Here is a 27,024-nt window from a genome sequence, read left to right on the forward strand (position 1 = left end):
ATTTTAGGATGTTTGGCACCACCTGTGACCTCTGCTACCTAGATGCCAGCAGTCTTTACCTTCTTTTACAGTGGTGACAGCTAAAATGTGCCTCCAGACACTGCCAAGTTGCCTGAAGGGGACATGGCCTCTGTTAGAGGCCAGCGAGCTAGAAAGCAGGCTAAAGACTTGCTCTGATTCAGAGAAGCCTGGGAGGATGGGAAGTTTCAACATCTTCCTACTTTCCGGCTAAGTCAGCAGCTCTATCTCCAGGAGTCCCCCATCAGCTGCTGCCTGCCTTGGGATGATAAGCAAAGGGCAGTAGATGTCTCTTCGTCCCTCTATTATCCAGTAGAAAAGCCAGGGCTACCCCTTCAGCCAAATCCTGTGTGTGCCTGGATTGATGTTCCAGGCAACTTCCTTGGTGTTCCTAGGCTGTTTCTTCTAACAATTGCTTTTGTAAGAGGGACACTGAGGGCTGAAGAGAGGGCTTAGTGGTTAAGATGCTTGCCTGCAAAGCCTAAGAGCTCATGTTCAAATCTCCAGGTCCCATGTAGCCAGATGCACAGTGACGCAAGCACACAATGTCGCATACGCACCTGCAGTTCATTCACAGAAGCTGAAGGCCCTGGTGTGCTCTCTTTCTCTCTATCTCTCTCTCCCTCTCAAAATAAAAAAGGGGGATGTTGAGAAGATGAAGTCACATCATATACATAAAGTGCCACATGTAGAGGTCCAGGCACATAGTAGATGCCCAGTGTAATTCCTACTGCCAATCCCACTCAAGACCTCTGATGGTTAAGAGGACATGGCAGTTGGCTTCAAAGGCAAGAGAGAAGTCCTGGCCTCCTCATCTCCCATGCAAATACGTTTCCTCTTTCATCCACAACGTTCCTTACAAACGTGTTCACCAGTGTTTGCTGCTCACTCGTACAGACCTTGCTGAATGCATCACATAGCTGTGGGGCTGAATTATTTGTGATTCCCTCAGGATTTTTTTTTCTCACTGCTTGTCTCATCAGCAGGTGGGAGCACTTAGGAACCCACATTCAGTCAGAAAGTGCAGCTTGTGAGATAGACGCAAGGGGAATAAAGAAACACTCAGGTCCAACCCGGTAAGAGTCAGGAGCAGACAGAGCTGTGGCGATTTGGAGAAAAAGGAAGCTCCGGTCACAGATTGCAGGATAGGCTTTCCGGAGGACATTTTATCCACATACTGAAGAGACTGGTGTGTGTGTGTTGGGACAGTGTTGCATTTACCTTCCGGTTGTTGGGACAAAACACCCAACCAAAAGCAGCTGATGGGAGGAAGGTTGTTTTATTGTGGCTTACAGTCTCAAGGGGAAGGAAGTTCCATGATGGCAAGGGAAAGATGGTAGATGAGAGGCGGGGCATCACCTGGCTGCCACAGCAGGTGGCCAACAGTAGCAAGTGAGCCAAGCTCTGGCAAGGGGGAGCTGGCTATAACATCCCTAAGACCTCCCCTAACAATGCACCTGGAAGTCTCCACCTCCCAAATTACCATCAGCTGGGAACCAAGCACTGAAAACACTTGAGTGAAGGCTGCTGAGATTGTTCAGTGGTTAAGGCACTTGCCTGTAAAGCCAATGACCCAGGTTCAATTCGCCAGGACCCACGTAAGCCAAATGCACAAGGTGGCTATTATATCTGGAGTTCATTTGCAGTGGCTGGATGCCCTGGCACACCCATTCTCATTCTCTCTCTCTTTCTCTTTCTCTCTCTCAAATAAATCAAGTGCTTTTTAAAAAAAAAAATGAAAAGACATGAGTGTACGGGGGACACCTAATTCAAACCACCACAGGGAGGTAGGATTGTCACTGGTCTTGTGTTTTTTTCCTGGTTGTATTTCAGAAATGCCTCTAACAACTGATTGAGAGGGGGAGGGGTTATGATGGAGAATGGAGTTTCATAAGGGAAAGTTGGGAGAGGGAGGGTATTACCATAGGATATTGTTTACAATCATGGAAGTGTTAATAAAAAATAAATTAATTTTTTAAAAGAAATGCCTCTAACATTGGAAATGTTTTTGATTTGTTTTGTCAGAATTTTAGATGACAATCCAATAACTCAAATTTCACAGAGGTTGTTTACTGGATTAAATTCCTTATTTTTCTTGTGAGTATTCATCTCTCTTTCAATATATCTGTCTACAAATGGCAATGACACCTAACACCAGTTTACAGAAAATGCTTTAAAAAAATACCAGATTTACTGAAATGTTGTTGGTCACAATCTTTGTTATGTTTCTAATCATAATTACTATTGCTACTTCCTTGCTCAAAGGGAACAGCTGGTCAGATTATAATGTATACCTAAAGCCTAGTAGTTGATTGTTTTTGATCCTCTTTAATTTCCTAAAGTCAAAGGCTTGTGTTTATTTGCAGTGGTTGAACAGAGATTCATTTTTATAGCCTGGTCTCCCAGCTACATTGAAGTCTATTAGAATCTCATAGGAGTTCAGCTCCAACTCCATTTTTCCATAGGAAATAGTGCTTCTGCCTAGCAACAGTTACTGACAACTCCAAAATCGTTGTCTTGCTAACAGAGCAGTTTTCATAACTACATGCTCACTGTTTATTAATATATCAGAATGATTTATCAGCGGGGGTTACAATATCCCTTTGCAGTTGGTCATGTGGCATCATTATTATTCCATTTTTCAAAGGAAGTACAATGTCATAAATTAATCTTTTAGCTTAACATGCTCTTGACTTCATTTGCTTTCTCCAAATTCCCCTTAGTGTCATTTCTTAGGTTTAATGTATTTCCACTGTGGCACTTAATGTCATAAATGAGTAATACTTCCCACAGGAAGAAACTGTGGATATGTGACACTGGAAATGAGTGCAAACATGCAGCGTACAAGAAAAATCATCATAAACCTCAAAATTCTTCCACACGATATGCCTTTGTTTCCTCTCATAACGTTACACTGTGTAATGGTTGCTCTGAGGATGCATACCATACTCGCACAATCCGAGTTTCTTTGGCAACGTGTGTGCCGTGATCCTTGTCATTAGCACATTGAAGGGCCACTTGGAAGGACTTTGTCCTAACATGAATCTTAGCACACATTTCCAACTTGTGGAATAGCAAAATGTACTGTTTGTAAAGTGTCATGTTTTGTTTCTAATTACTATTTTCTTTTGTGTGGAGGTCCATGGTTAATAATCATCTAGAAGCCCTTCCAGAACGGCTATGCACCCAAATGCCTCAACTCAACTGGATGTGAGTATTTATTGAGGATTTGTCATGTGCCCAGATTAGGAAAACTAGCCATGAATTTAATTCAAAATTATCTTTAAAATCTATGCTTTATTTAACCAAAGTCATTTGAAGGTCTGGAGAAATGGCTCAGTGGTTAAAAGCATTTTCTTGCAAAACCTAATGGCCCAGGTTCAATTCCCCGGTACCTACATAAAGCCAAGGTCTAACACTGTGGCAGTCATCCTATTTAATGTTTGGAGTGAAAAGGATCTAAGACGCAAGACAATTTTAAAATAGGACTTAAAAAGACTACCATTAGATTAGTGATATGAGTGTGAGAATGAGAAAAGTTAAGAAGCAGAAAAACAGCTATCTGTCATGATATTTGGAGATTTCAGGCTTCTGACAATACAGAGAAACTTGAAAGCTGGGTGTGGTGGGGCACACCTATAGACCCAGCACTTAGGGGCTGAGGCAGGAGGGTTCCAAGGTCAAGACTTGCCTGAGCTATGTAAGAAGGCCTTGTCTCAAAAAGAGACATTGGGGGTTGGAGAGATGGCTCAGTTATTAAGGCGCTTGCCTGCAAAGCATAATGACCTGAGTTCTATTCCCTAGTACCTATGTAAAACTGGATGCACAAAGTGGCCCATGCATCTGGAGTTTGTTTGCAAAACCTTGAGGCCCTGGTGCACCTGTTCTCTCTCTCTCTCTTTCTCTGTATCTATCTCTCTCTGTTTGAAAATAAATAAATAAAATATTTAAAAAAAAGAGAGAGAGAGAGATTGTTTGGAAACTTGGTAAAAAAGTCACCTCTCATTCTCCTTACATTGCTCACAGTGGCCTCTGATGGGTATTTCTTAGTGAGGTGCCAATTGTCCGGAGGAGCCTTCTGGCAGAAAGCATTCTCCCTAATAGTGCTCTCTAGAACATCAATATACATCCCAAATAGCAGGAGGATTTGCTAAGACAAGGTAACTGAACCTTGGTCCTAGAATTTCTTAATCAGTGTGTCTGGTGTGGAGCCTGAGAAAATAAATTTCTGGAAAGTTCTACAGGGGCACTGAAACCGCATCCCCACTACTGTGCAAGCAACGCTATGCCACCTGGAGTCAGCATTCCTGCGGCCTCGTGTGTGTGGGGGGACCTTACATTTGGCATCACACAGACTGGGATTTATATCCTGACTCTGGTGTCTGATATGTTCAAGATAACTTTGACTTGAGTTTTTCCTTCGCCAAAATATTGAGAACAATGTGGGAATGCAATTGAGGATCTTAGAGACACGGCTGAACATTTGTCTGGGCTTCAGATACAGACAGATCCAAACTAGAAAGGCCTTTCTTCCAATTACTAGTTGTGTGACCAGTTGGAAATTGACTCTCCTAGACTTTCAAACGGCCGCCTTTCTGTTGAACAAGAAGTAATGGCACCAGCTCTGTAGGAATGTAACCCACAGTGATGTACCAGGCTGAAGGATGGTTGATGCTGATGGTTGGGCATAACTATAACTAATAACATGGTGTCCAGCACAGAGAGACACTCCTCTTCAAATTCTGGCTGCCCTTTCTCTTGGATGAATTGAGTTCTAACATCACTTGGAAGGGCACAAGAAACATAACATTAGTTACGTTAACTCTGCAATAATTGGGAAGAAAATATGGCAAAAATTAGAAGGATGTGAAAATAAAGTTTGGTACATTTATATAAACAATAAATATTCATAAGCAAATGATTTATACAACAATATTTTTTAAGGTTTTTCCTCCCATGACTTTCAGGGATCTGGAAGGCAATCGAATACAGTATCTTTCGAATTCCACATTTCTGTCCTGTGATGCGCTAACCGTGCTGTAAGTACACAATGGGCTTCAGTAAATGGCAAGACGCCCCAGTGGTTGGGACATTTAATGGAAACACTGGCGAATGGATTCTAAGCAGAGTTTGGTTTCCAGCCTTGGTGTGAAAGTTCAAAACTAGGACAGTGCCATATTGATGTATTTATTTCCCAATGAAGTGAGAATTTGTCTGTGAAAATGGAAAGCTATGCAAATATTGGGTGTTACTTCCCATGACGCCTACTCTTATGTCTCTCTCCCTAGCAAAAGGGGGGAAAATCTATGTATTCCAATTGGCCATAGATTTTGACTAGGGATTCTGATTGCTGGTTTTCTGGGTTCTTTTGGGGGGGGGGGGAGATGTGAAGGCATAGATGGAATGTCCAGTTGATACATTTGGATCAGTAAGCTAAGAAACACAACGTTTGCATTTGTTCTAATTTTAGTTTTCCATAGAGAGTAGGCATTCAGCCAGGCTTACTGGTTAGTGATCAGGTGACTACAGGAAATAATAGGGGAAAAGTGAAAAACAGACATTTTCTGAAATCATAGTCTAGTTTATGGGCCACATTCAGTGACTCCAATTGCTCATTCATCACTTCCTAAGAGAAGTCTTGTGGAAATGTCCTCAGTGAGAAAACCCTGACTCAGGTTGCACACCGGAAAAAAAACTCTTTGAGACCTCACAGGAGGCTTGTTAAATCACACCTGGAGCAGAGGCGTCTCCTGGACAGAGCTAACCATGGCCACAGAAGCAAACCTCAGCACTGACCTTCACTGTGTCTTACAGGTTTCTGCCTAGAAATCAAATTGACTATGTTCCAGACAAGACATTTTCTTCATTAAAAAATTTAGGAGAACTGTAAGTATCATCATCTACTCAGAAGAATGTGATTGCTTCTTCCAAGATTATAAATTTAAATGACAAGTAAGACTGCTTTTCCACGAGTGGCAATCAAACTTCTGTAGACTTTTGGATATTAAAAACAAATTACAGGGCTGGAGAGATGGCTTAGCGGTTAAGCGCTTGCCTGTGAAGCCTAAGGACCCCGGTTCGAGGCCCATTTCTCCAGGACCCACATTAGCCAGATGCACAAGGGGGCACACGCGTCTGGAGTTCATTTGCAGTGGCTGGAAGCCCTGGCGCGCCCATTCCCTCTCTATCTGTCTCTTTCTCTCCCTCTCTCTCTGTCACTTTCAAATAAATAAATAAAAAATGAACAAAAAAAAAATTTAAAAAAAAAACAAATTACAAAATACAATAGTTTTTTTTAAAAAACAAGGGGGGCTGGAAAGATGGCTTAGTGGTTAAGCACTTGCCTGTGAAGCCTAAGGACCCCTGCTCGAGGCTCAATTCCCCAGTACCCACGTAAGCCTCATGCACAAGGTAGTGCATGCATCTAGAGTTCGTTTGCAGTGGGCAGTGGATGGAGGCCCTGGTGTGCCCATTCTCCCTCTCTCTCTGCCTCTTTCTCTATCTGTTGCTCTCAAATAAATTAATTTAATTTAATTTAAAAAACAATTAAAGAAGCCAATGTTATCCTAAAGTCAAAAGTACATTAAAATCATATAGTGAGGGGCTGGAGAGATGGTTTAGAGGGTAAGGCACTTGCCTGCGAAGTCTAAGGACCCACTTTCGATTCTCCAGATCCCATGTAAGCCAGATGCACAAAGGTGAAGCAAGTGCAAGGTCGCACATGCCCACTAGGTGGCACAATCATCTGGAGTTTGATTTTAGTGGCTGAGGCCCTGGAATGCCAATTCTCCTTCCCTCGCTAAAAATATTTTAATTAATTTTTAAAAATCATACAGTGGGCTTAATCTACCCTAATCTTAATCTACCCTAGTTTCCCTTCCTACTTTTTGAGATAATTCCGTGTGTGTGTGTGTGTGTGTGTGTGTGTGTGTAAAGTTAGTTTCCCATAACTTCTTTTAAGCATGGGGATCATTTATCTGTAATAGCTGGAAGAGCCAATACTGAAAAAATGCTTGCTGAAAGAACAATGAAATGATGAAAGTGATATGAACTACTTGTAGCTGATCAGGGAAATGAGAATTGTTATCATCAGCCTAGAGAGATGGCGTAGTGGTTAGGGTGCTTGCATGTAAAGCCACAGGACCTACGTAAGCCAGATGCACAAGTCTGTAGTGCTAGAGACCCAGACACACCCTTCTTTCTCGACCTGCCCCCCTCTCTCTCATAAATAAATAAATAAATGTCCTACTGAGGATTAATAAAAATAATTCTTTTCGGGCTGGAGAGATGGCTTAGCAGTTAAGCGCTTGCCTGTGAAGCCTAAGGACCCCGGTTCCCCAGGACCCACGTAAGCCAGATGCACAAGGGGGCGCACGCGTCTGGAGTTCGTTTGCAGAGGCTGGAGGCCCTGGCATGCCCGTTCTCAATCTCTCTCTCTCTCTCTCTCTCTCTCTCTCTCTCTGTCGCTCTCAAATAAATAAATAAAAAATGGACAAAAAAAATAAAAAAATAATTCTTTTCATCGCTTCAGAAATTGTGACTTCTGTAGCACATGAAGCAAATCCATGTATCTAGAATGAGGATGAGGCTCACTGAAAAAGTTTCAGAGAATCCATGCAACTTTCTCTGTTCAAATACACGTTTTTACCAAAACATTTGTTTTCTTATTAATTCCTTGCTGCCGACATAGCTGCATCACTAGAAGCTAAAATTAATCCTAGGACATTACAAATAATGGCCCCCAGGGTAGAGAAATTATGCTCCCCATTGAGGCCTTACAATGGAAATCAGTATCTTAAGCTCTTCTGCAGTCTTTACACCTTGTCTTGCAAGACTGAAGTTAGTAACATGATGAAGGTGATTTTAAAAATAATTGATGGGGCTAGGGAGATGGATCAGTGAATAAAATGTTTGTGATGCCAGCATAAGGATAGAATTAGGACCCTGGGCACTCATGTAAATGCCAAGTGGGTGTGGTGATCGCAGGGCTTAAGAGGCAGAGAAAGGGAGATTCCCCTGGGTACACTAGCTAGCTAGGTTGCCAAAATAGTGAGTCCCAGGTTCAGCAAAAGACCCTGCCTCAGTAAATAAAGTGGAGAGCAATCAAGAAAGACACCCACTGTCAACCTCTGGCCTCCATACACATATGCACACGTGAGCACAAATACTCACACACATATGCACTCACACACAGAAACATGCATATGTGCACCCCACACACACAAATAACAATTCGTTAATAATTCTAATGATTCAGTATGGTTAATGAGCATCACAAAGAAAATTCACAAATATGTAAGTGTCTGATATATACTGATATATCTATACTGGTAATAAAAATGTCATTTTAGGGCTGGAGAGATGGCTTAGTGGTTAAGGCGCTTGCCTGAGAAATCTAAGGACCCATGTTTGGTCTCTCTCCAGATCCCACATAAGCCAGATGCATAAAGGTGAGGAAAGCTCAAAGCCATACATGCCCACTAGGTGGCACAAGTGTCCGCAGTTTGATTTCAGTGGCTGAGACCCTGGTGTGCCAATTCTCTCTCTTTCTCCCTCTCTCTCCCCACCCCCTCTCTCTTTCTCTTAAAAAAAAAAAAAAAGAAAAACGAAAAAACAGGTCATTTTTATGGCAAACAATTAAAAGTGTCTCATTCAGAAGCAATTTCCTTGAAGGTGCATTTCCAATAAGGCTCTGGAGAAGCAATGTAGATTTGGGCTACAGGATAGGGAAGTATTCTTTGGGTTGTAGGTGCCATTTCCAGTTTGGAGGAATAGGATAATTTTACATCTTCCCAGAGAAAAAGTCACGCAAGTCTAGGTGAGGAAGCAAAGCCGTGTAGGATGCGCCATTATTAGTCTTGGTTTAAGTTGCTGGAGAGGTTTACCCCGGCCCTCAGCTCTCTCCTAATGGTTGATGTTTTCTCAGGCCTGGTAATGTCTGCGTTAAGTCTTCCATCATCTCTCACAGCTCTGACCTGGTCCATATAGACAACTTCTTCCTGGTCTTCTCCTCCTGACTCTTGCTTTGCAGCCTTTTTTTCATGCTTCTGATATAATTGCCCTCCTGACTAATGTTCCAGCTCCCCGCTGCCTGTCGCTGGGCAAGGTCCTTGAGCGCTTCTCGCATGTTAAAGTATGAAAGAATTACAGGGGGCATTTGTTTATTTCAGCTTACCAAGCTTCCTCCCTGGATTGTGATGGGTCAGTCCTGGAGTAGGCACCTGGAACGGGATCTTTCTAGAAGCAGCCTCAGTGATTTGAATGTCTAAACTGTAGAGTGAGAAAGAATGCCGTACAGTCTGTTTGTGGTCCTCACATCTTATCTCCATGGTTTATTTTTTATTATTTTTTTATTTTTTTGTTTATTTTTATTTATTTATTATTTGAGACAGACAGAGAGAGAAAGAGGGAGAGAGAGAGAATGGGTGTGCCAGCGCTTCCAGCCACTGCAAATGAATTCCAGACGCATGTGCCCCTGGTGCATCTGGCTAACGTGGGTCCTGGGGAATCAAGCCTCGAACTGGGGTCCTTAGGCTTCACAGGCAAGTGTTTAACCACTAAGCCGTCTCTCCAGCCCGGTTTATTTTTTTTTCCCATGCTCCCTTTCCCTATATCTCCTCCATTTTTTGTCTTCTACCCATTTTGGACCATTGGCTTATTCCTAAACATGTTGCCGACTCCAGGTCTCAGTTTCTCTGGTCACACTTGGCTCACACCTGGAAATCTGCTCTTCATGTACCTCATCTAAAATCCCTGGACTTTGCTCAAACACTTCCTAATTTCTAAGGCCAAGACACTGGTTCCTTCTGTGATGTCATCTGTCTCATTTCTTCCTTGACCTTTGGTCTGGTTGCCCATTGTTCTGTTGCTATAACAAAATACTTGAAAGCTGAGTACTTTATGAAGAATAGAGATTTATTTAGCCCACAGTCATGGAGGCTAAAAAAAGCCAAAACCAACATCTCCATTGATATCACATTTGGTGTGGTGAGGGCATTATGATGAATGTTATTTTGAGCATGTACAAAGGGAGTCACATGGTGAGACAGGACGCCAGAGAAATAATCAGGAGACAGATGTATTTTTTATAGCAACTCGCTGTTTCAGGATGTACCTGGAGTCCCATATAAACTAATCTTTTCAGATGGTATGCACACTGTTTCCCACTAAGGCCCTCCCCTTAAAGATCCCATAACCTGTGCACTGAAAGCCAAGTTTCTAACACATAAACTATTGAGTAACGAGCCACATTTGGCAACGAGCCACTCTTTAGGGAAAGCGCTTTGTCTTATATTTGTAACTCTTCCACAAAAATAATGGCAATCTTAACTAGGCAACTGTACGTGGGTTTTAATCTTAACATCTTCTCTAACTTGGAGGGACTGTAGAATCTTACAGATAAATTTCTTCTGATACCAACGGATCTCTGTCATTCTCTAGTCACTTCCCCATGATTCTTTCTAGACAGGACAATTCTGTCGTCTTTAATTATAAATATTTAATTTATGGTGTAAGGCAGTCCTATAGGACAATGTATTTTAAAGGCATAAACGTATCCAGTGTAGATGGTCTGAGTGATACTGAGTAGCCAACGTTAGAATGCAAAATAAATAGAAGGCTTGACCTCAGAAAGATTAGTTGGATAAGCAAGGGATTACATATATGGAAGAAGTAGGCATCTCAGAAGTGTACAAGCAGTACCTCAAACAGGAAATTAATCAGAGAAATTAAAGCCAGGAAGTATTGGCGAAGGGGTGAGAGGAAATTCCAGATCGGAACTGGATGAACAAAATGCCACATGTCTGCTAAGTGATAGATTGCAAACCCCGTTGGCTGACTCAGAGGGTCTGTTGTGTAACGAGTTGTTTCCAATGTTTTGGTTTTTTTCCTTGTCATCAACAGGGATCTGTCCAGCAATCTGATCCCGGAACTACCAGTCCATCTTTTCAAAGACCTGCAGTTTCTACAAAAACTGTAAGTTCTCCTATTCATCATCAGATTTAAATGGCAACCTATTAGACTTCCAAAATAATAACATTTGTACTTATTTCCCCCTTCCTGTAATGGTTAAAAAAAAGGAACCTGTCATCCAATCCTCTTTTGTACCTCCACAAGAACCAGTTTGGAAGTCTTAAACGACTTCAGTCTCTGTAAGTAAAACACTACAATTATGTTGCCTATCATTTTAATGGGTGTCTTTTACTTAGAGACATTTATTTCGAAATGGGTGTTTCTCACTCAAGAGCACACGTCCTCAGGCAATCTTGGACATGGTGGGTACCATCAATTGTGTGCCAATGGACAACAAGCTTCCTTTACGACCATTCAAGTGTGGAAAAACTACTTTGGTGTTTGGCACTACATCTATGTTGTTCTTGAAAACTGGGCTCCTAGGGGGAAAAATGTCTATTCCCACAGCCTTCACAGAGGATTAATTTGTAATAATTTCTGTCCTAAAAGTTTGGCAAGAATAAATTATTCAGGACTTGCCTTCCTTTCCCCTTTCCTGAAAGAAATTAGACATATCCGTCTACTTTTACTTTGCAATGAATGAAAAAACGTATCCCACAACCATGAATAGTCTAACAATTAATGTTGCTTTGTATCTTAAAATTTCAACCAACTTAGTTTTCAAGAACTCTGCTACTTGTCATTTCGAATATTATATTGCCTGATTTCAGCTAAAAGCACTACTTTATTTTTTTTTATTTTAATTTTTTTGGTGGGAGGAGAGAGAGACAAAGAGGCAGAAGAGCATGGGGAGAACAGGGCCTGTAGTCCCTACAAATGAATTCCAAACTCATGCACCATTTTGTGCATCTGGCTTTATATGGGTACTGGGGAACTGAACCTGGGTCCTTTGGATTTGCTGGCAAGTGCCTTAGCCACTAAGCCATCTCACTAGCACAAAATGTGTTGTTTTTAATTAATTTACTTATTTGAGAGATAGCAAAAGAGAAAGTGGCAGATAGAGAAAGGAAGAATGGGCATGCCAGGGCCTCCAGCCACTGCAAATAAATTTCAGATGCATGCACCACTTTGTGCGTCTGGTTTGCATGGGTACTGAGGAATTGAACTTGGGTCCTTAGGCTTTCAAGCAACATCTTAACCAGTAAGCCATATCTCCAGCCCCTCCCTACTTTATTTAACTTCAAATACTATTTTTTGATTGTAGGCATGTGTTTGGTTGGCTTGGCTTGGTTTTATTATGATGATTCAGGATTACATAGAACCATTTTCACTCAACTATATAATGTGCTTTAAGCATATTCCTCCATTCCCCATTGCCCTCTCCATCCTCCTTGCCTCCTCCTTTTTTTTTTCTTTTGCTTACCAGACAATTTTACTACTACTTTCTTGTCATCAGTATAGACATTATTTTATATGTCTCTAACATCTAGGACCCACAAATGAAAGAAAGCTGATGCTATTTCTCTTTCTGAGACTGAATTTGCTTAATATGATTGTCTCTAGTCACATTCTTCTTTTCCATAAACAACCTAACTTCATTCTTCTTTATGGCTAAAAAAACAAAGTCCTTTGTATATATAAAATATATTTTCCTTATCCTTTCCTCTATTTATGAAATGAAATAGCTTTTATACAGCAAAGAAAACAATTAATGGAGTGCAGAGGTGGCTCTCAGAATAGGGAAAATCTTCTCTAGTTGAACATCTGACAGGACTGACACACAAAGCACTCAAAAAGCTAAATCTAAAAAATAAAATAGCATAACAAATACATTGGTTGTGGGTTTTTTTTTTGTGGGTCTTTTTCTTTCCTTGAGAAGGACAGGGTCTTATCTAACTCAGGATGAGCTCAAACTTGCTTTGAACCTAAGGATGACCTTGAACTCCAGAACCTCCTACCTCTACTTCCTAGGTTCTGGGATTCCTGGTGTGCTCTTCTGCTCCAAGCTCAAAGATGAATGGTTAACATCATGTTTCATTCTTTTCCAAATAGGTTTCTATTGGAAATTAATGCAAGGTAAAGTTCTTATCAACAGAGCTTAATGAGCATCCACTGGTGGAAAGAAAGGCATGGCTCTGCTCCCAAGAAGCTCGAGAAGTAAAACAAAAATAGGGCTGCAGAGATGATTCAGTGGTTAGAGGCATTTGCTTGTAAAGCCTCAGAGCCCAGGTTTGATCTGCCCGTACCCACGTAAATCCAGATGCACAAAGTGGCACATGCATCTGGAGCTCATTTACAGCAGCAGGAAGCTCTGGCACACCCATCTGCATTTTCCTCTTTCCTTCAAAATGAATGAATACATAAAACATTTTAAAAAAACCCAAAATACATGAATAACACATTATTTTGGAACCTAAGAACAGACTTCAGGATGTGACCCTTCCTTTCACTGACCACATACTGCGTTTCAGAAAATTGAGTAGTAACTACTCCACATTTCTCTTTCTCCATACTTACATTGCTTTACTGTCTATTTCTAAGGCTTGCCTGCACAATTATTTCACAAACACTTAGTAGACACCAACTTATGCATTCCGTCACCTTATACATTTAGGATATAGGAGCCTCTGCTCTTTTAAGATTTTCCCAAAGTATTACTCAAATGACCTCATAATCTCTCCTAATGATTTGTAAACAAATGCTAGAATAAGAGAGATTTAGCCAGTTGTGACTAAATCCCAGCACTTGGGTTCGTGGCCAGTTTGGGCCACATTCCAGGTCTGTCTGGGATAGACTGAGACTCTGCCTCAAATGAAAGAAAGAGAGAGAGAGGAAGGAAGGAAGGGAGGGAGGGAGGGAGAGAGAGAGGGAGGGAGGGAGGATGGGTGGAAGGGAAGGGAAGGGAAGGGAAGGGAAGGGAAGGGAAGGGAAGGGAAGGGAAGGGAAGGGAAGGGAAGGGAGGAAGGGAGGAAGGAAGGGAGGAAGGAAGGAAGGAAGGAAGGAAGGAAGGAAGGAAGGAAGGAAGGAAGGAAGGAAGGAAGGACAGAGAGAGAAAGAAAGAAAAGAAAGAAAGAAAGAAAGAAAGAAAGAAAGAAAGAAAGAAAGAAAGAAAGAGAGAAAGAAAGGAGTAAGGGAGGGGGAAGAAGGAAGGAAGGAGAGAGAAGGAAATAAAGGGAAAGAAAAGGAAAGAGAAAAAGAAGAGAGACTTGAAAAAGAACCCAGTTTCTTCCCAGTGCCATGTGCTAATTCAAAAGTATAAGAGCCTCTGCATGTTTCCCTTCTGACTTTCAGGGAACAAAGGGATACCTGTGTGGAGAAGCCACTGGACAAGGAAAAACACAAAATTATATTGAGAAAGCAAAAAAAAAAAAGTGAAAATTAGGCATCTTTCAAATTAAATATTAAAATCCAGAGGTTTCCCTTGGTAAAGATGGCCCTTTCCTATCAGCTTCTTGAGAACATGGTGGTTCTGAATTCACTCCATTCTGAGAAGGTCTTCTAAAGATCTCTGAAGCCCTTTGAGGGCATGTTGGGCCTGGAGGGATTACACGATCACCCTGAACAATGATGAATGAATGCTGTGCCTACTGCAATGCTTCATCCTAAAGGCATATAGGATGCGGAGAGATAATACAAAAGCTACCATGCTGCCTAACTTGTTAGGGATGGATCAAAGAATGGTGGATGTGGAGAGAGTATCATCATACAGGTTTGATATGAGGAGGTGTGCTTAGGGGGTTAGCTGATAGGTAGTTGTCTGGGTTGCTTAGGAGATCTGGGGAAAATAGAACTAACATGAGAGGGAATAAGAACATTAGTAGAAACGGAAGGAACTCTTACCTGCATCAGAGTTAAGTCTGATTGGGTTGACATTGGAGCCTGTTGCGAGAAGGAACAGCAGATGAATGACAGCAAGTGCTGGAATAAGGAGAGGGTTTCAATCCACCTTCCCATCAGCCTCACTTTGATTATGTCCGGGTGGGAATTACCAACACCTAGAAGAAACCTTGAACCTTCATGGAAACATTGATTAAATAAAAGTGAAGAACAATTTCACATGCATATAAAACACCACTGCCAGGCTGGAGAGATGGCTGAGTGGTTAAGGTGCTTGCCTGCAAAGCCAAAGGATCCAGGTTCAATTCCCCAGGACCCATGTAAGCCAGATGCACAAGGTGGCGCATGTGTCTGGAGTTCTTTTCCAATGGCTGGAGGCCCTGGCTTGCCCATTCTCTCTCTCTCTGCCTCTTTCTCTGTCTCTCAAATAAATAAGTAAAAGTAAGTTTTAAAACACTGCCATTTATTTATTGGTTAATTTTTGTAGCTCTGGGGATGGAACTCAGAACTTCTTGTATGTTAGGCAAGAAGTCAAGTAATGAGCTATTCTTCCAGGCCCTTGCCATTTTTTAAATCAATGAGATGAATCAAAGTGCTATGTTGGACTATAATTCTACATATAAAGTGACAAAAGAATTCCAACTTACAAAATACTTAAAGCAGAGATGGTAAAAAAAAAAAAACTGCAAGAAAATATGCTATACATATTTTATCCTAATTTAAATTGTTAACAAATTTTTTTGAGTCACCTTATTTGGGACAAGACAAAGAATGCGATTGTCAATTAACAAGTTTCATTCTGAAACAAGCCCTATCGTGCATATTTTTCAGAGACCTGGAAAGGATAGAGATTCCAAACATAAACACAGCAATGTTTCGGCCCATGAAGAATCTTTCTCACATGTATGTATGTATGTGTAAAGGACTGAAGGAAAAAGTACAGTGAAATGTTTCAAATGTTCTCATGTCAACTGTCTAATTTCACTGCAATGTGTTTTTCTTATGCAACAAAAGTCTTTTTTATTGAGAACTTTTTAATTTTGTCACCTTTGGTCCCTGTCAAATAGAGTTCAATATTATGATGTGCCGACACGAATGACCCTTCTCTCTGGAAACACGCTGTTTATCCAATTGAGGCCCAATAAGAGATCAGGGTACCAGAATGCCACATTTTACACAAGATGAAGTCACTGGCTAAAGGGTACACAGGAGGCCTGGAAACATTAATTCACTTCACATGAGTGAGCAGTCGGCTGCTCTAAGAGTTGAGCTATATAGATTCCAGGTGTTGTTACTGTTACTAAGTGCACTACAAAATGGAGGTAATTGATCTTTATCGTAGTTTTTTTGTTAAGTCACTTTAAATATATTTGGCTAAAGTGCACTGTGTAAGTTGTGTTCATATATGTGTTTTTTTAATCATGACTATTTAGCAACTGTATAATCTATTATGTTCATAATTTCAAAATTAACCATTGTTGTCCACAAAAACTAGGGAGAGCTCGGGGTCAGATCCCAAGTTGGGTGCAGCCAGTGGACGAAAAGTGTTGACTTGAAAGTGCTCTTTTGGGAGAACATTTTGCTTATGTCTACGCAGGAGGCATGAGATGCCTGAAAGATAGGTGTTTGATGCATATGCACGTGGTTTTACTCATTTCTCTTTCTGAGGCACCATTAGATAAATATTTAATGAGGCTATCCATTCTTTGCTGCAGGCAGAAGGTGAGTTCTTAGCATAGAGAAGTTCAAACTATCTAGCTTTTAGTGAACAATGTGCTGTCTTAAATAGAAACCGAAAGCCAAGGTCTGTTAGAAATCAATTTACAAACAGAAAACATGTGAGATTCGCTAGCAACCTACTAAGCAACCTCACTGCTCTTTCCCTCTCCCTCCCTATCCTTTGCTTACTGAAACACGTCATACCCTCACCCCATCCCTTTCACCCACCAACTGGTTACAGTATAAGAACCAAGATGGCTCCATCTGATGACAGTTGACTTGATGAAATCCTAACAGAACCAAGAGGGCAAGCCAAGTATATTCAAGGAACTCCGGAAAAGGAAAAGAAAACAGTAGTCATATAGGTCAAGTTCCTTCAATGGGATGTCAGATTTAGGGAGCTGGATCGCAAGCAGCTTGAGGGCAAGGTTTGCTCTCTGTGTCTGTAACACAAGACCCAGCACCTGGCTGGTGATCTAAGAATTATTTATTTATTCCTTAGCATGGTGCCAGGCACTATTCTAAACACTGAGGACATAGTACTGAACAAGAGAAAGAATACCCTATGCATCTTACATTGAGCTTTAGAACCAAGGTCATTTAACCAACAAATAATTATTAAATTCCATGACAATAAGTGAAGCAAAATAAAGGGATACATGCATGATTTGGAGGATGAGAGTGACATGGCATTCGGATAAACCTGAACATATCCAGAGGCAAGATTTTCAGAAGGGAATGAGCCTGGCTTACGGGGATCTGGAAGCTGTTGTGTCTGGGTGGAAGGGAGTCAGGCCATTTGGGATGTCCAGGGATGCAAGCACAGGAAATTTATTTAACCTGCTGGTATAGAAACTGAACTGGGAAATCACACACATACAGAGACACACACACACACACACACACACACACACACACACACACACACACACAATGTGACCTGGAGCAAAGAGCAGAGGGATGAACTCTAAGAGGCAGGAAAAGAATAAGGACAACAGAATGAGTTTTTATGGGAAGAAAGGCTAAACATCGGGTTTGGGGGGCGTTGATTGTAAGCTACATGACCTCGCAAATTCCAGCCCTTCAAGATGCCCCGTACCCAGACTGAAGAAGCAGGGACCACAAGCAACCCTACATTCCCCTTTAGAATTTAAGTCCTTCCAGACCTTAGAAGAAACCCACGTTGACAGGGCCTGCGTCTCCTCCAGTCTCCAGTGAGTGTCAGAGTCTCTCCCTTCCTTCCAGTGCCAAGGCAAAGGCTACTTTAAATAGATACCCACGTTAGCCAGGAACGTTTCCAGTGAGTCGCAATCAGTCCCTTATGAGACAAGGCTCTGCATGCTGGCTAGTACCGACTTCTTAGTATCCTCCTCGAGAGACTAACCCAACAGGGCCAGTGAGACTTCAGGATCGCCATAACCCCCCTAACTCTCCTCAGCCAAGCGCACCTTAAGGTCTGTGTCCTTTGGGGTGCCCAGCTTTCAAACAACACCGCCTAGGGTTACATATGACTTCAGGACATTATCACTGCTAAATGAAAATAGGCGACCCGAGAAAAGTTGTACACCCAGCATGCAGTTGCAGTCCTAGCGGGGTTGCAGCTGTCATTTCTGCATCATTGCTGCAAGTGACTCTCTTTTTCCCCTTTGACTTTAGTTATTTCAAAAACTTTCGCTACTGCTCCTATGCACCTCATGTCCGAGTATGTATGCCCTCGACTGATGGTATTTCTTCATTTGAGGACCTCCTGGCTAACAATATCCTCAGAATATTTGTCTGGGTTATAGCTTTCATTACCTGCTTTGGAAATCTTTTTGTCATTGGCATGAGATCATTCATTAAGGCTGAAAACACAACTCACGCTATGTCCATCAAAATCCTCTGTTGTAAGTATGTTTCCTATGTAAGTAGAATATCGTCCATGAGCTGTGGACTGTCGGTAGATCCAATTTCTGTGCATGGTACACACTGAACTTCGACAACATGAATTATACTTGGTGGGAAGATTTATTTTCAAGATGTCCATGTGGCTGCCCTTTAATTCAATTACAAAAAACAGCCATGTTTCACAAACTTGGGGGGGGTGGAGGGAATGACTCCCTTTATTAACTACACAAGTAATACATGTTTATTATTTAAATACTGGCTCTTTTCCTCCTTTCTCCTTTTAACTGGAAAACAAAACCTAGTGTGGAAATGGCTCTAGAACTTACACAGGTTTTGGCCACTGGCTGCTTGGTAGTCTAGTGGGTGATTTCATCCGTTCCTTTAATAGGGAAGGGTCGAGATCTAATTGCTGGCAAAAGCCAACATGCACTGCATTGTCTGTCCTCAGGTGCTGACTGCCTGATGGGAGTGTACCTGTTCTCCATTGGCTTTTTCGACATAAAATACCGAGGGCAGTATCAGAAATATGCACTGCTGTGGATGGAGAGCATACCGTGCCACCTCATGGGCTTCCTGGCCACGCTGTCCACTGAAGTCTCCGTCCTCCTGCTGACCTTCCTGACGCTGGAGAAGTTCCTGGCCATTGTCTTCCCCTTCAGCAACGTGCGCCCGGGCAAGCGCCAGACCGCCTGCATCCTGGCCTGCATCTGGCTGGCAGGATTTCTAATCGCTGTCCTTCCTTTCACCAACGCTGACTATTTTGGCAACTTTTATGGGGAAAATGGAGTATGCTTCCCACTTCATTACGACCAAACGGAAGATATCGGGAGCAAAGGGTATTCTCTTGGAATTTTCCTAGGTAAACTACTTTTTTTTTTTCCATTTCCAGGAGGAACATCATTTCTGTCGACTTCAGAAAGTAAACAAATAGAGTCATGGTTATGTCCTTCATAAAGAAAAGTTCTTGATATGTATTTATAGACGTTTTATTAAACTTTTTTATTGTAGCGCTTTAGTGTGGAAACAGAGATGTACTTTCAGAGTCCTTATGTGATTTTTTTTTTTTATTATCCCTATGTTCCTTTGATTGTGTGTTCATTTATAGTGACTGTGAACTGGAAGAATTCCAGTTAAGCCTCATCCTGAAATTTGACCAGTTACTTGAATTCCTTTTATCTTTAAGTCCCTAGTCATGAGTTAGATAAATAATGATGAAATTCTGCTAGTATCAGATTTATTACCTTTTATAAAGGTAGCTCTCAGGGATCCTGACAAGAAAAGGGTACTTAAGCTAGGCATGGTGGTGCACACCTTTAATCCCAGCCCTTGGGAGGCTGAGATAGGAGGATTGCTGTGAGTTCAAGGTCAGCTTGGGATAGAGCAAGACTCTACCTCAAAAGAAAAATAAGAAAGAAAGATACTTAATATCAATCCTTTTCAGCTTTCTAGTCATTTTTTCATTTTTAAATTTAATTTATTATTGAGAGAGACAGACAGACAAACAGAAACAGAGAAAGACAGAATAGGTCCACCAGGGCCCCCCGCCACTGTAAACAAACTCCAGGCACATGTGCCACTTTGTGCACCTGGATTTTCAAGGGTACTAGGAACCAAACCCAGGTCAACAGACTTTGAGAGCAAATGTCTTTAACTGCCGGGCCATCTCCTCAGCCCCCTTTCAGCTTTCTTAACTCTCCCTCAATTTTTTTTTTAGAATAGAAGATGACATTTTCTGTTATAATTGAATGACAAATTTAGACATTAAAGTTAAAATATTTTCTATTTTGTAACATGTGTTAGTTCTACTTAAAGTTAAGGTCATTCCTATGTCCTTTCTTAACTATGGCACATTGTCATTGCTCTGTGGTAATTTCTTCAAATAATTTCCATCAGAGCACCTCTTTATGTTCCATTTCTTCTGTCTCTGAAACCTTGCTACCTCCACCCTGAGTTATTCCTTCCTCCGTTCTGCACGTTTGACTTCACAGCCTTTTCCACCTCCCATTTATCAATCTACCATCTACATTCAACCTCCCTGGCCATCAAGGCAACTGTGCTCACTTCTGCTCAGAGACCTTCAATCATCCCATAGTATGTTGCCAGTCAAGTTTAAGTGGGTCTCTAGGCTTTACCCACTTCTGCCTTCTAATAGACAGGAGCTTATCATACTCTTCCTTCCTTCTCTTAATCCAGTAAAGTCTCTATACAGTTTTAAAAATAGGCTAGAGGAATGGCTTAGCAGTTAAGGCACTTGTCTGCAAAGCCAAAGGACCCAGGTTCAATTCCCCAGGACCTATGTAAGACACATGCACAAGGTGGCTCATGTGTCTGGAGTTCATTTGCAGAGGCTAAAGGCCCTGGCATGCCCATTCTCTCTGTCTCTTTCTCTTTCACAAGGCTCTGACCTTGTTACCAGCTTTCCGTCTACTCCTTCTCTTCCTCCTCTAGAAAGCAAAGCTCTCCATTTACACCATTTGGATAATACTCCTCAAACACTCCTCACTTGGGTTAGCTGTGGTTCAAAGGTTTGTCCCTCCCTAGAGAGCATAGCCTGTCTTTGTGTGTCCCCTTGACTCATTTCTCCATTGCTCCTAGCCCAGGTGCACTTCCTACATACTCCCTACATGCTCAGTGACATGCATCCCACGTTTCACTCACTGAATCATCACAGACTTCCTTAGCACCTGCCCTGGCTGTGTACTGTACTGGGAACTAGCAATAGACCCGATTCTGCCCTCGCAGACCTTACAGACCAGAAAGCAGCATGCAGGCAAGCAAATACTTTACATCACAGGCCAATAACACCATGATGGAAGAGTGTGGGTTGTTCTCAGGCGTCCCCCCTCTGAAGGCCAGGGAAGGCTTCTGGAAAGAAGTGAGGCATAAAAGAGAAGAAGGCAGCCAAGCATGGTGGCGCACGCCTTTGATCCCAGCACTCAGGAGGCAGAGGTAGAAGGATCGCCATGAGTTTGAGGCCACTCAGAGACTACATAGTGCTTACACAGGTCATAGGTCACTACATAGGTCAGCCTGGACTAGAGCGAGACCCTACCTTAAAAAAAACCTTTAAAAAAGGAAAGATAAAAAGGCACAGTCAAGTGAAGGCAGAGGAAGGCGGGCTTTGGGGCTGTATTCCAGGAAAAGGCAGTGGATTCAGAGGCCAAAAGTCAAGCAACAGGCCTGGTGAACGGGCTAAAGAAGTTGTTGGTGGCTCTTACAGCTAAGGCATGGGAATTTACTAAAAGGGGTTAATCACCTGTGATTATCGGCAACAGACACATCCTTATCAGCACCATCAGTGTGTGCAAAGTGAGGGTGGGATAAGCACCCTAGATCTCCAGATAAAGTGCTTTTGTCTCAAGAATACAGGGACATGCAATTTGAAACCAATTTCTACTTGAGAACAGTTTTAAATTTAGAGAAAATTGGCAAGGATGTTTCCCTTGCAAATTTCCCTCTTGTTAGCACTTGGCTAGTGTAGTACATTAAGAATATGCTTTACTTGGGCTGGAGAGATGGCTTAAGTGTTAGGCACTTGCCTGTGAAACCTAAGGATGCCGGTTCGAGGCCCAATTCGAGGCCCACGGAAGCCAGATGCACAAGGTGGCATATGCATCTGCAGTTCGTTTGCAGTGGCTGGAAGCCCTGGTACACCCATTCTCTATCTATCTGCCTCTTTCTCTCTCTGTCTGTCTGCCACTCTCAAATAAATAAATAAAAATAAAAAAAACAACAAAAAGTTTGAATCTTCATTACAGCAGAATAAAAGCAAGTTAAGGTACCAAAAATCAGCATTATTTGAGATCATGATATTAAATGTGAATTGTGAAAATATTTGGCCACAAAAGACTGATTTGTATAGTTGAATGTTAAACCTTTTATTCTTTCTTTTTCTAAAAATTAAATCTAAAGGTTTCTGAACCACAATAGTTTAATTACTGTGAATAACCTAAAAATAAGGAAAAACACATTTTTGTTTTACATATTATTTTTACTTAAGACCCTAAAACATGAAGAATAATGTTTCTGAGGCAAGTATGCCAATAATGACTTCTAAGGTTATTTTACTCATATGTATAAAACAAGGAAATAGGGTTGTGTTTATTTTTTAAGATGTGCATAAAAATATGGTGACTCTTTAAGGATTGGCTTTGAAGAAAGCAAAATCTTGCTTTGTGATATATTTACAACTGAATTTCAGAAGTCTGATTCTTTACAAAGGTTTTATGTATTTGAAATCCTTTTTTGAGGAAGAAAACCCAGTTCTTTGATATCCTTAAACTTGGGGATTTTAGCTAGATACACAGAGTTCATATGAAGAAATCCTTCTTGATCTGGAGAGATGACTTAGTAGTTAAGGTGCTTGCCGGTGAAACCTAAGGACCCAGGTTCCATTCCCCAGTACCCATATAAGCCAGATGCACAAGGGGGCGCATTTGGAGTTCATTTGCAGTGAATAGAGTCCCTGACTTGCCCATTCTCTCTATCTACCGCTCCCTATTTCTCTCTCTCTCTCTCTCTTTCTCTCTCTCTCTCTCTCTCCAATAAATCAATAAAGATATTTTAAAATAAAAGGATGCCTCTTGAAATTGCCAGTATAAGAGTCACTACATTTGCCATCCACGTGCCCCAGTGCCACTGCCAACTTCCCCCGATGCCGAAGCGTGTGCTTTTCCCAACAGGTGTGAACTTGCTGGCTTTCCTCATCATTGTGTCTTCCTACATTGCTATGTTCTGCTCCATTCACAAAACGGCCTTGCAGACTGCAGAAGTGAGGAATCACATGGGGAAGGAGGTGGCTGTTGCAAATCGCTTCTTTTTTATAGTGTTCTCTGATGCCATCTGCTGGATTCCTGTATTTGTCGTTAAAATCCTTTCCCTCCTCCAAGTGGAAATTCCAGGTCAGTAATCCCTTTTATCATTTTATCATGCCAAGTACATTATGCCTTCTTGGGCCCTTTGTTTGACAAGGCCAGAGTCTATGAGAATGCCTTACACAAGACAAAACTTTCATAGTTTCCTATGTTTCAATACAAAGGGATATTATTTCTCTTTGTCTTATAATTATTATATACTAGTTATAATAGTATATATAATTTGTATATATAATTCTAAGGAGGAAACTGGGCAGTGGTGCAGTCCAGTGAGCAATAATAAAAATTAGGAGCTAGAAAAAAATGTAAGCATGAGTACCCTTGCTTCTATATGACCTAGAAAAGTTCCTGGCATGCAGCCTGTTTCCTCAGAGAAAATCCCCCTTCTATTGAGTAGAATTTATTTTTTCCTTTTAAATTATAGAGGCTTTTGTTGGTTTGTTTGTTTTCCAAAGTAGAGTCTCATTCTAGCCCGGGCTGACCTAGAACTCACTCTAAAATCATGCTGGCCTCCAACTCACAGTGATCCCCCTTACCTCTGCCTCCCAAGTGCTGAGATTTAAGGCAAGTGCCACCATGCCTGGCTTTTCTGGGAAGCTCTTTCTGGGATAGAGACATCACATCCACGTGGGGGACCTCCCACGTTTTAGCCTGACTCTGAAACACAGCTTGGGTGTATTCTTCTACTCACTGTTTCTGGAAGAGTTCATCCAAGGTGGGAGTTGTGTTTTAACTCACTGAGACACCCCGGGGTCAAGCATGTTGTCTGGCACATCAAAAGCCTTGATGAAGAGTGACAAAGCACAAATGACCAGCAGCTATGGAGACCTCTTTTCCTCTGGCTGGTGCACAGGTAATGTTAGGCTCTGTCACATGCCTTACTCTGAACCAGTGTACACAGCCACCGTTGTCCCTGTGGGCTTCACCATCAAAGTGTGTGAGGTGCAGACCTGGAAATCAGGCAAAAAGTCTGGCTGAACATTGAGAGCCTTTGCTGGTCTGGGCGGTGAGAACTGAAGTCATAAGAATTTGTTGTGACGCCAGTGGAGGAGAGCCAGGTGTACAGGAAGAACAGGGTTAGGGCTGGATAGATGGCTTAGTGGTTAAGTGCTTGCCTGTGAAGCCTAAGGACCCTGGTTCGAGGCTTGATTCCCCAGGACCAAGCCAGATGCGCAAGGGGGCGCATGCATCTGGAGTTCGTTTGCGCAGGCTGAGGCCCTGATGTGCCCATTGTCTCTCTCTGCCTCTTTTTCTGTCTGTCTGTCTGTAGCTCCCAAATAAATAAATGAAAATAAACAGCAACAAAAAAGGAACAGGATTAATTAAAGATTTGTGACCTTAGTTGCTTTCTTGAGTAATCTCTAATCTGTAACTGCTACCGAGATAGTTCAATTTTTATATCCTATCACTTTTAAAAAATATTTTTATTTGTTTATCTGTTTATTTATGAGAGAGAGAAAGAGGCAGATAGAGAGAGAGAATGGGTGTACAGGGCCTCCAGCCATTTCAAAGGAACTCCAGATGCATGTGCCCCCTTGTGTATTTGGCTTAAGCAGACCCTGAAGAATCGAACCAAGATCCTTTCACTTTGCAGGAAAATTTTTTTAACCGCTAAGCCATCTTTCCAGCCCCTTTTCCCATTTTCAAAATGTAAAATATGTAAATGCAATAGCTATACTATATATCTTACAATTTTTAAGTTTATCTGAGTTTGCTAGTAAAATCAAGGGATATGCTATACTGAAGATAAATAAGATGTATTATTAATACAGTGTTAGTGGATAAGAAGATGTCATATCTGGGAAATCAAACCTGGGTCCTTAGGCTTTGCAGGCAAGTACCTTAACTGCTGAGCTGTCTCTCCATCCCCACCTTCCACTTTTTGATAATCTGTGAGCCTGTGAACCCCTTGGGACTTTTTCTGTGTGTGTTAGTTTCTACAGCCATCATAACAGTGTATCCCAGAACTGTATCTTCTTATCATTCTGGAGACTGGGTACATGAGATCAGTGTCTGCCGATTTGGTTTTTTCCTGAGACCTCTCGCATTGTCTTACAGATGGTCACTTTTGGCTGTGTCCTTAAGTGCCCTTCCCATCCAGGGTTGTCTCATCATGTGTCCATATTTTCTCTTACAATGACATTGGTCAGATGGGAATAGGCCCCACACTATGACCTCATTTTAATTTATTCACGTCTTTAAAGGCTCTGTCTTCAAACATAGTCACATTCAGAGACACCCAGGGATGGGAACTAAACCTACCCTGTCATACTTTTTAAGATCTCTGGGATCTGTCATCCGTGGTATGTCACTGACAGTACCTGGGGTCAGGTCAAAAGATAGACCTGGGTTGTTAGCCCTTGGTCTCAGAGGCCAGTTGCTGATCTGGAGTTACAAGATCTACCTGAGAGCAAACAGGAAACCTCATCCAGGGCACACATTCTAATGGACTGATTATATGTGGCCCATTTATTTTTGCTTAGTTAAAAACTGGTCCAATCAGGGATTTCTCTCTGCCAGCTCAAATGGGCTTTCTGGTAATAATTCCTCTGGGGATATAGTCATTAACTGTTCAGATCACTTGATTTTTTTTTTAAATTTAGGACAAATAATATAAAACTTTAATAAATCTAAACTAGGCTTATGAATGTATTTTTTATCCATTTTCTTTCTGATTTTAAGAAACAGAGACAAAGGGGAGCTGGAGGGATGGCTTAGTGGTTAAGGCATTTGCCTGCAAAGCCAAAGAACCCAGGTTCAATTCCCCAGGACCCACATAAACCAGATGCACAAGGTGGCACACACGTCTGGAGTTCATTTTCAGTGGCTGGAGGCCCTGGGGCACCCATTCTCTCTATCTGCACCCCCCCCCATAAATAAACGACTACAATATTTTTCAAAAGGAAAAAAAGTTAAATAGTAAAGCCTGGAATCCACTGCCCCTGTGTTCTTCCAGCAAAGACTTTTCAGGCTGTGGATGTATCTCAGTGCTAAGCACTCGTCTAGCAAGAGCGAGGCTCCGGGGTCCATCCCCAGCACTGCGAAAACAAAACAGAAATCCTCATTGTCTCTGGTGTTCCCACTCTGTCTCTCTCTCCAGGCACGATCACTTCCTGGATAGTGATTTTTTTCCTGCCCGTGAACAGCGCCTTGAACCCAATCCTCTACACTCTTACCACCACCTTCTTCAAGGACAAATTAAAGCAACTGCTGCGCAAGCATCGGAGGAAATCAATTTTTAAAATTAAAAAGAAAAGTCTATCCACTTCCATTGTGTGGACAGATGACTCCTCTTCCTTTAAACTTGGAGTTTTGAACAAAATAACCCTTGGGGACAGTATAATGAAGCCAGGTTCCTCTTAATGGCGTTGGATCACTGGACTTTCAAGGCACTACCTAAAGCAAGGTGCAGCTTGTGGAAGATGGCACCACGATGCTTCTCATCTTGGCCAGCAGCTACCCTTGCCCATGCCACAGGAGGGGCACAGCAGAATTGGCCCCACATTCCAATGGCGGCTTGATGACCTGTCAACTGTGCTGAAAACTGTACCAACACTTCTTGTCCCCTCAAGCCTGGCAGCACAAGTGAGTCCATGTAGAGTAGGCTAACATGCCACTGATCTCCAGCTAGCCATCATGGCCAGCCTGCCCACGAGTGCCCACAGGTAGACACTGTGATGTCTTCTTTTCCATCGAGTTTGACTGTCCGTGAAAGCATGCATGATGTCGTATTCCAGTGCTCCGTCATCACGCAGTCCAGCGTCTTGTTCCTCGCTTT

General features: G+C 42.0%; 1 protein-coding gene across 1 annotated transcript in view; it reads left to right on the top strand.

Annotated features, from left to right (window-relative positions):
* The window catches only part of Rxfp2 (relaxin family peptide receptor 2), a 68,453-nt gene extending 41,844 nt beyond the window's left edge, over positions 1-26,609 (top strand). Inside the window, exons 8-18 of the mRNA XM_012949074.2 lie at positions 2,044-2,115; positions 3,157-3,228; positions 4,986-5,057; positions 5,833-5,904; positions 10,921-10,992; positions 11,097-11,168; positions 15,598-15,669; positions 18,142-18,371; positions 18,821-19,231; positions 23,055-23,273; positions 26,347-26,609. Of these exons, the coding sequence (XP_012804528.2) occupies positions 2,044-2,115; positions 3,157-3,228; positions 4,986-5,057; positions 5,833-5,904; positions 10,921-10,992; positions 11,097-11,168; positions 15,598-15,669; positions 18,142-18,371; positions 18,821-19,231; positions 23,055-23,273; positions 26,347-26,609 (1,627 nt within the window). The remainder of the gene's footprint in view (positions 1-2,043; positions 2,116-3,156; positions 3,229-4,985; positions 5,058-5,832; positions 5,905-10,920; positions 10,993-11,096; positions 11,169-15,597; positions 15,670-18,141; positions 18,372-18,820; positions 19,232-23,054; positions 23,274-26,346) is intronic.
* Positions 26,610-27,024: the final 415 nt, after the last annotated feature.

Source organism: Jaculus jaculus, chromosome 7, assembly GCF_020740685.1.
Source record: "Jaculus jaculus isolate mJacJac1 chromosome 7, mJacJac1.mat.Y.cur, whole genome shotgun sequence".
Taxonomy (NCBI): Eukaryota; Metazoa; Chordata; class Mammalia; order Rodentia; family Dipodidae; genus Jaculus; species Jaculus jaculus.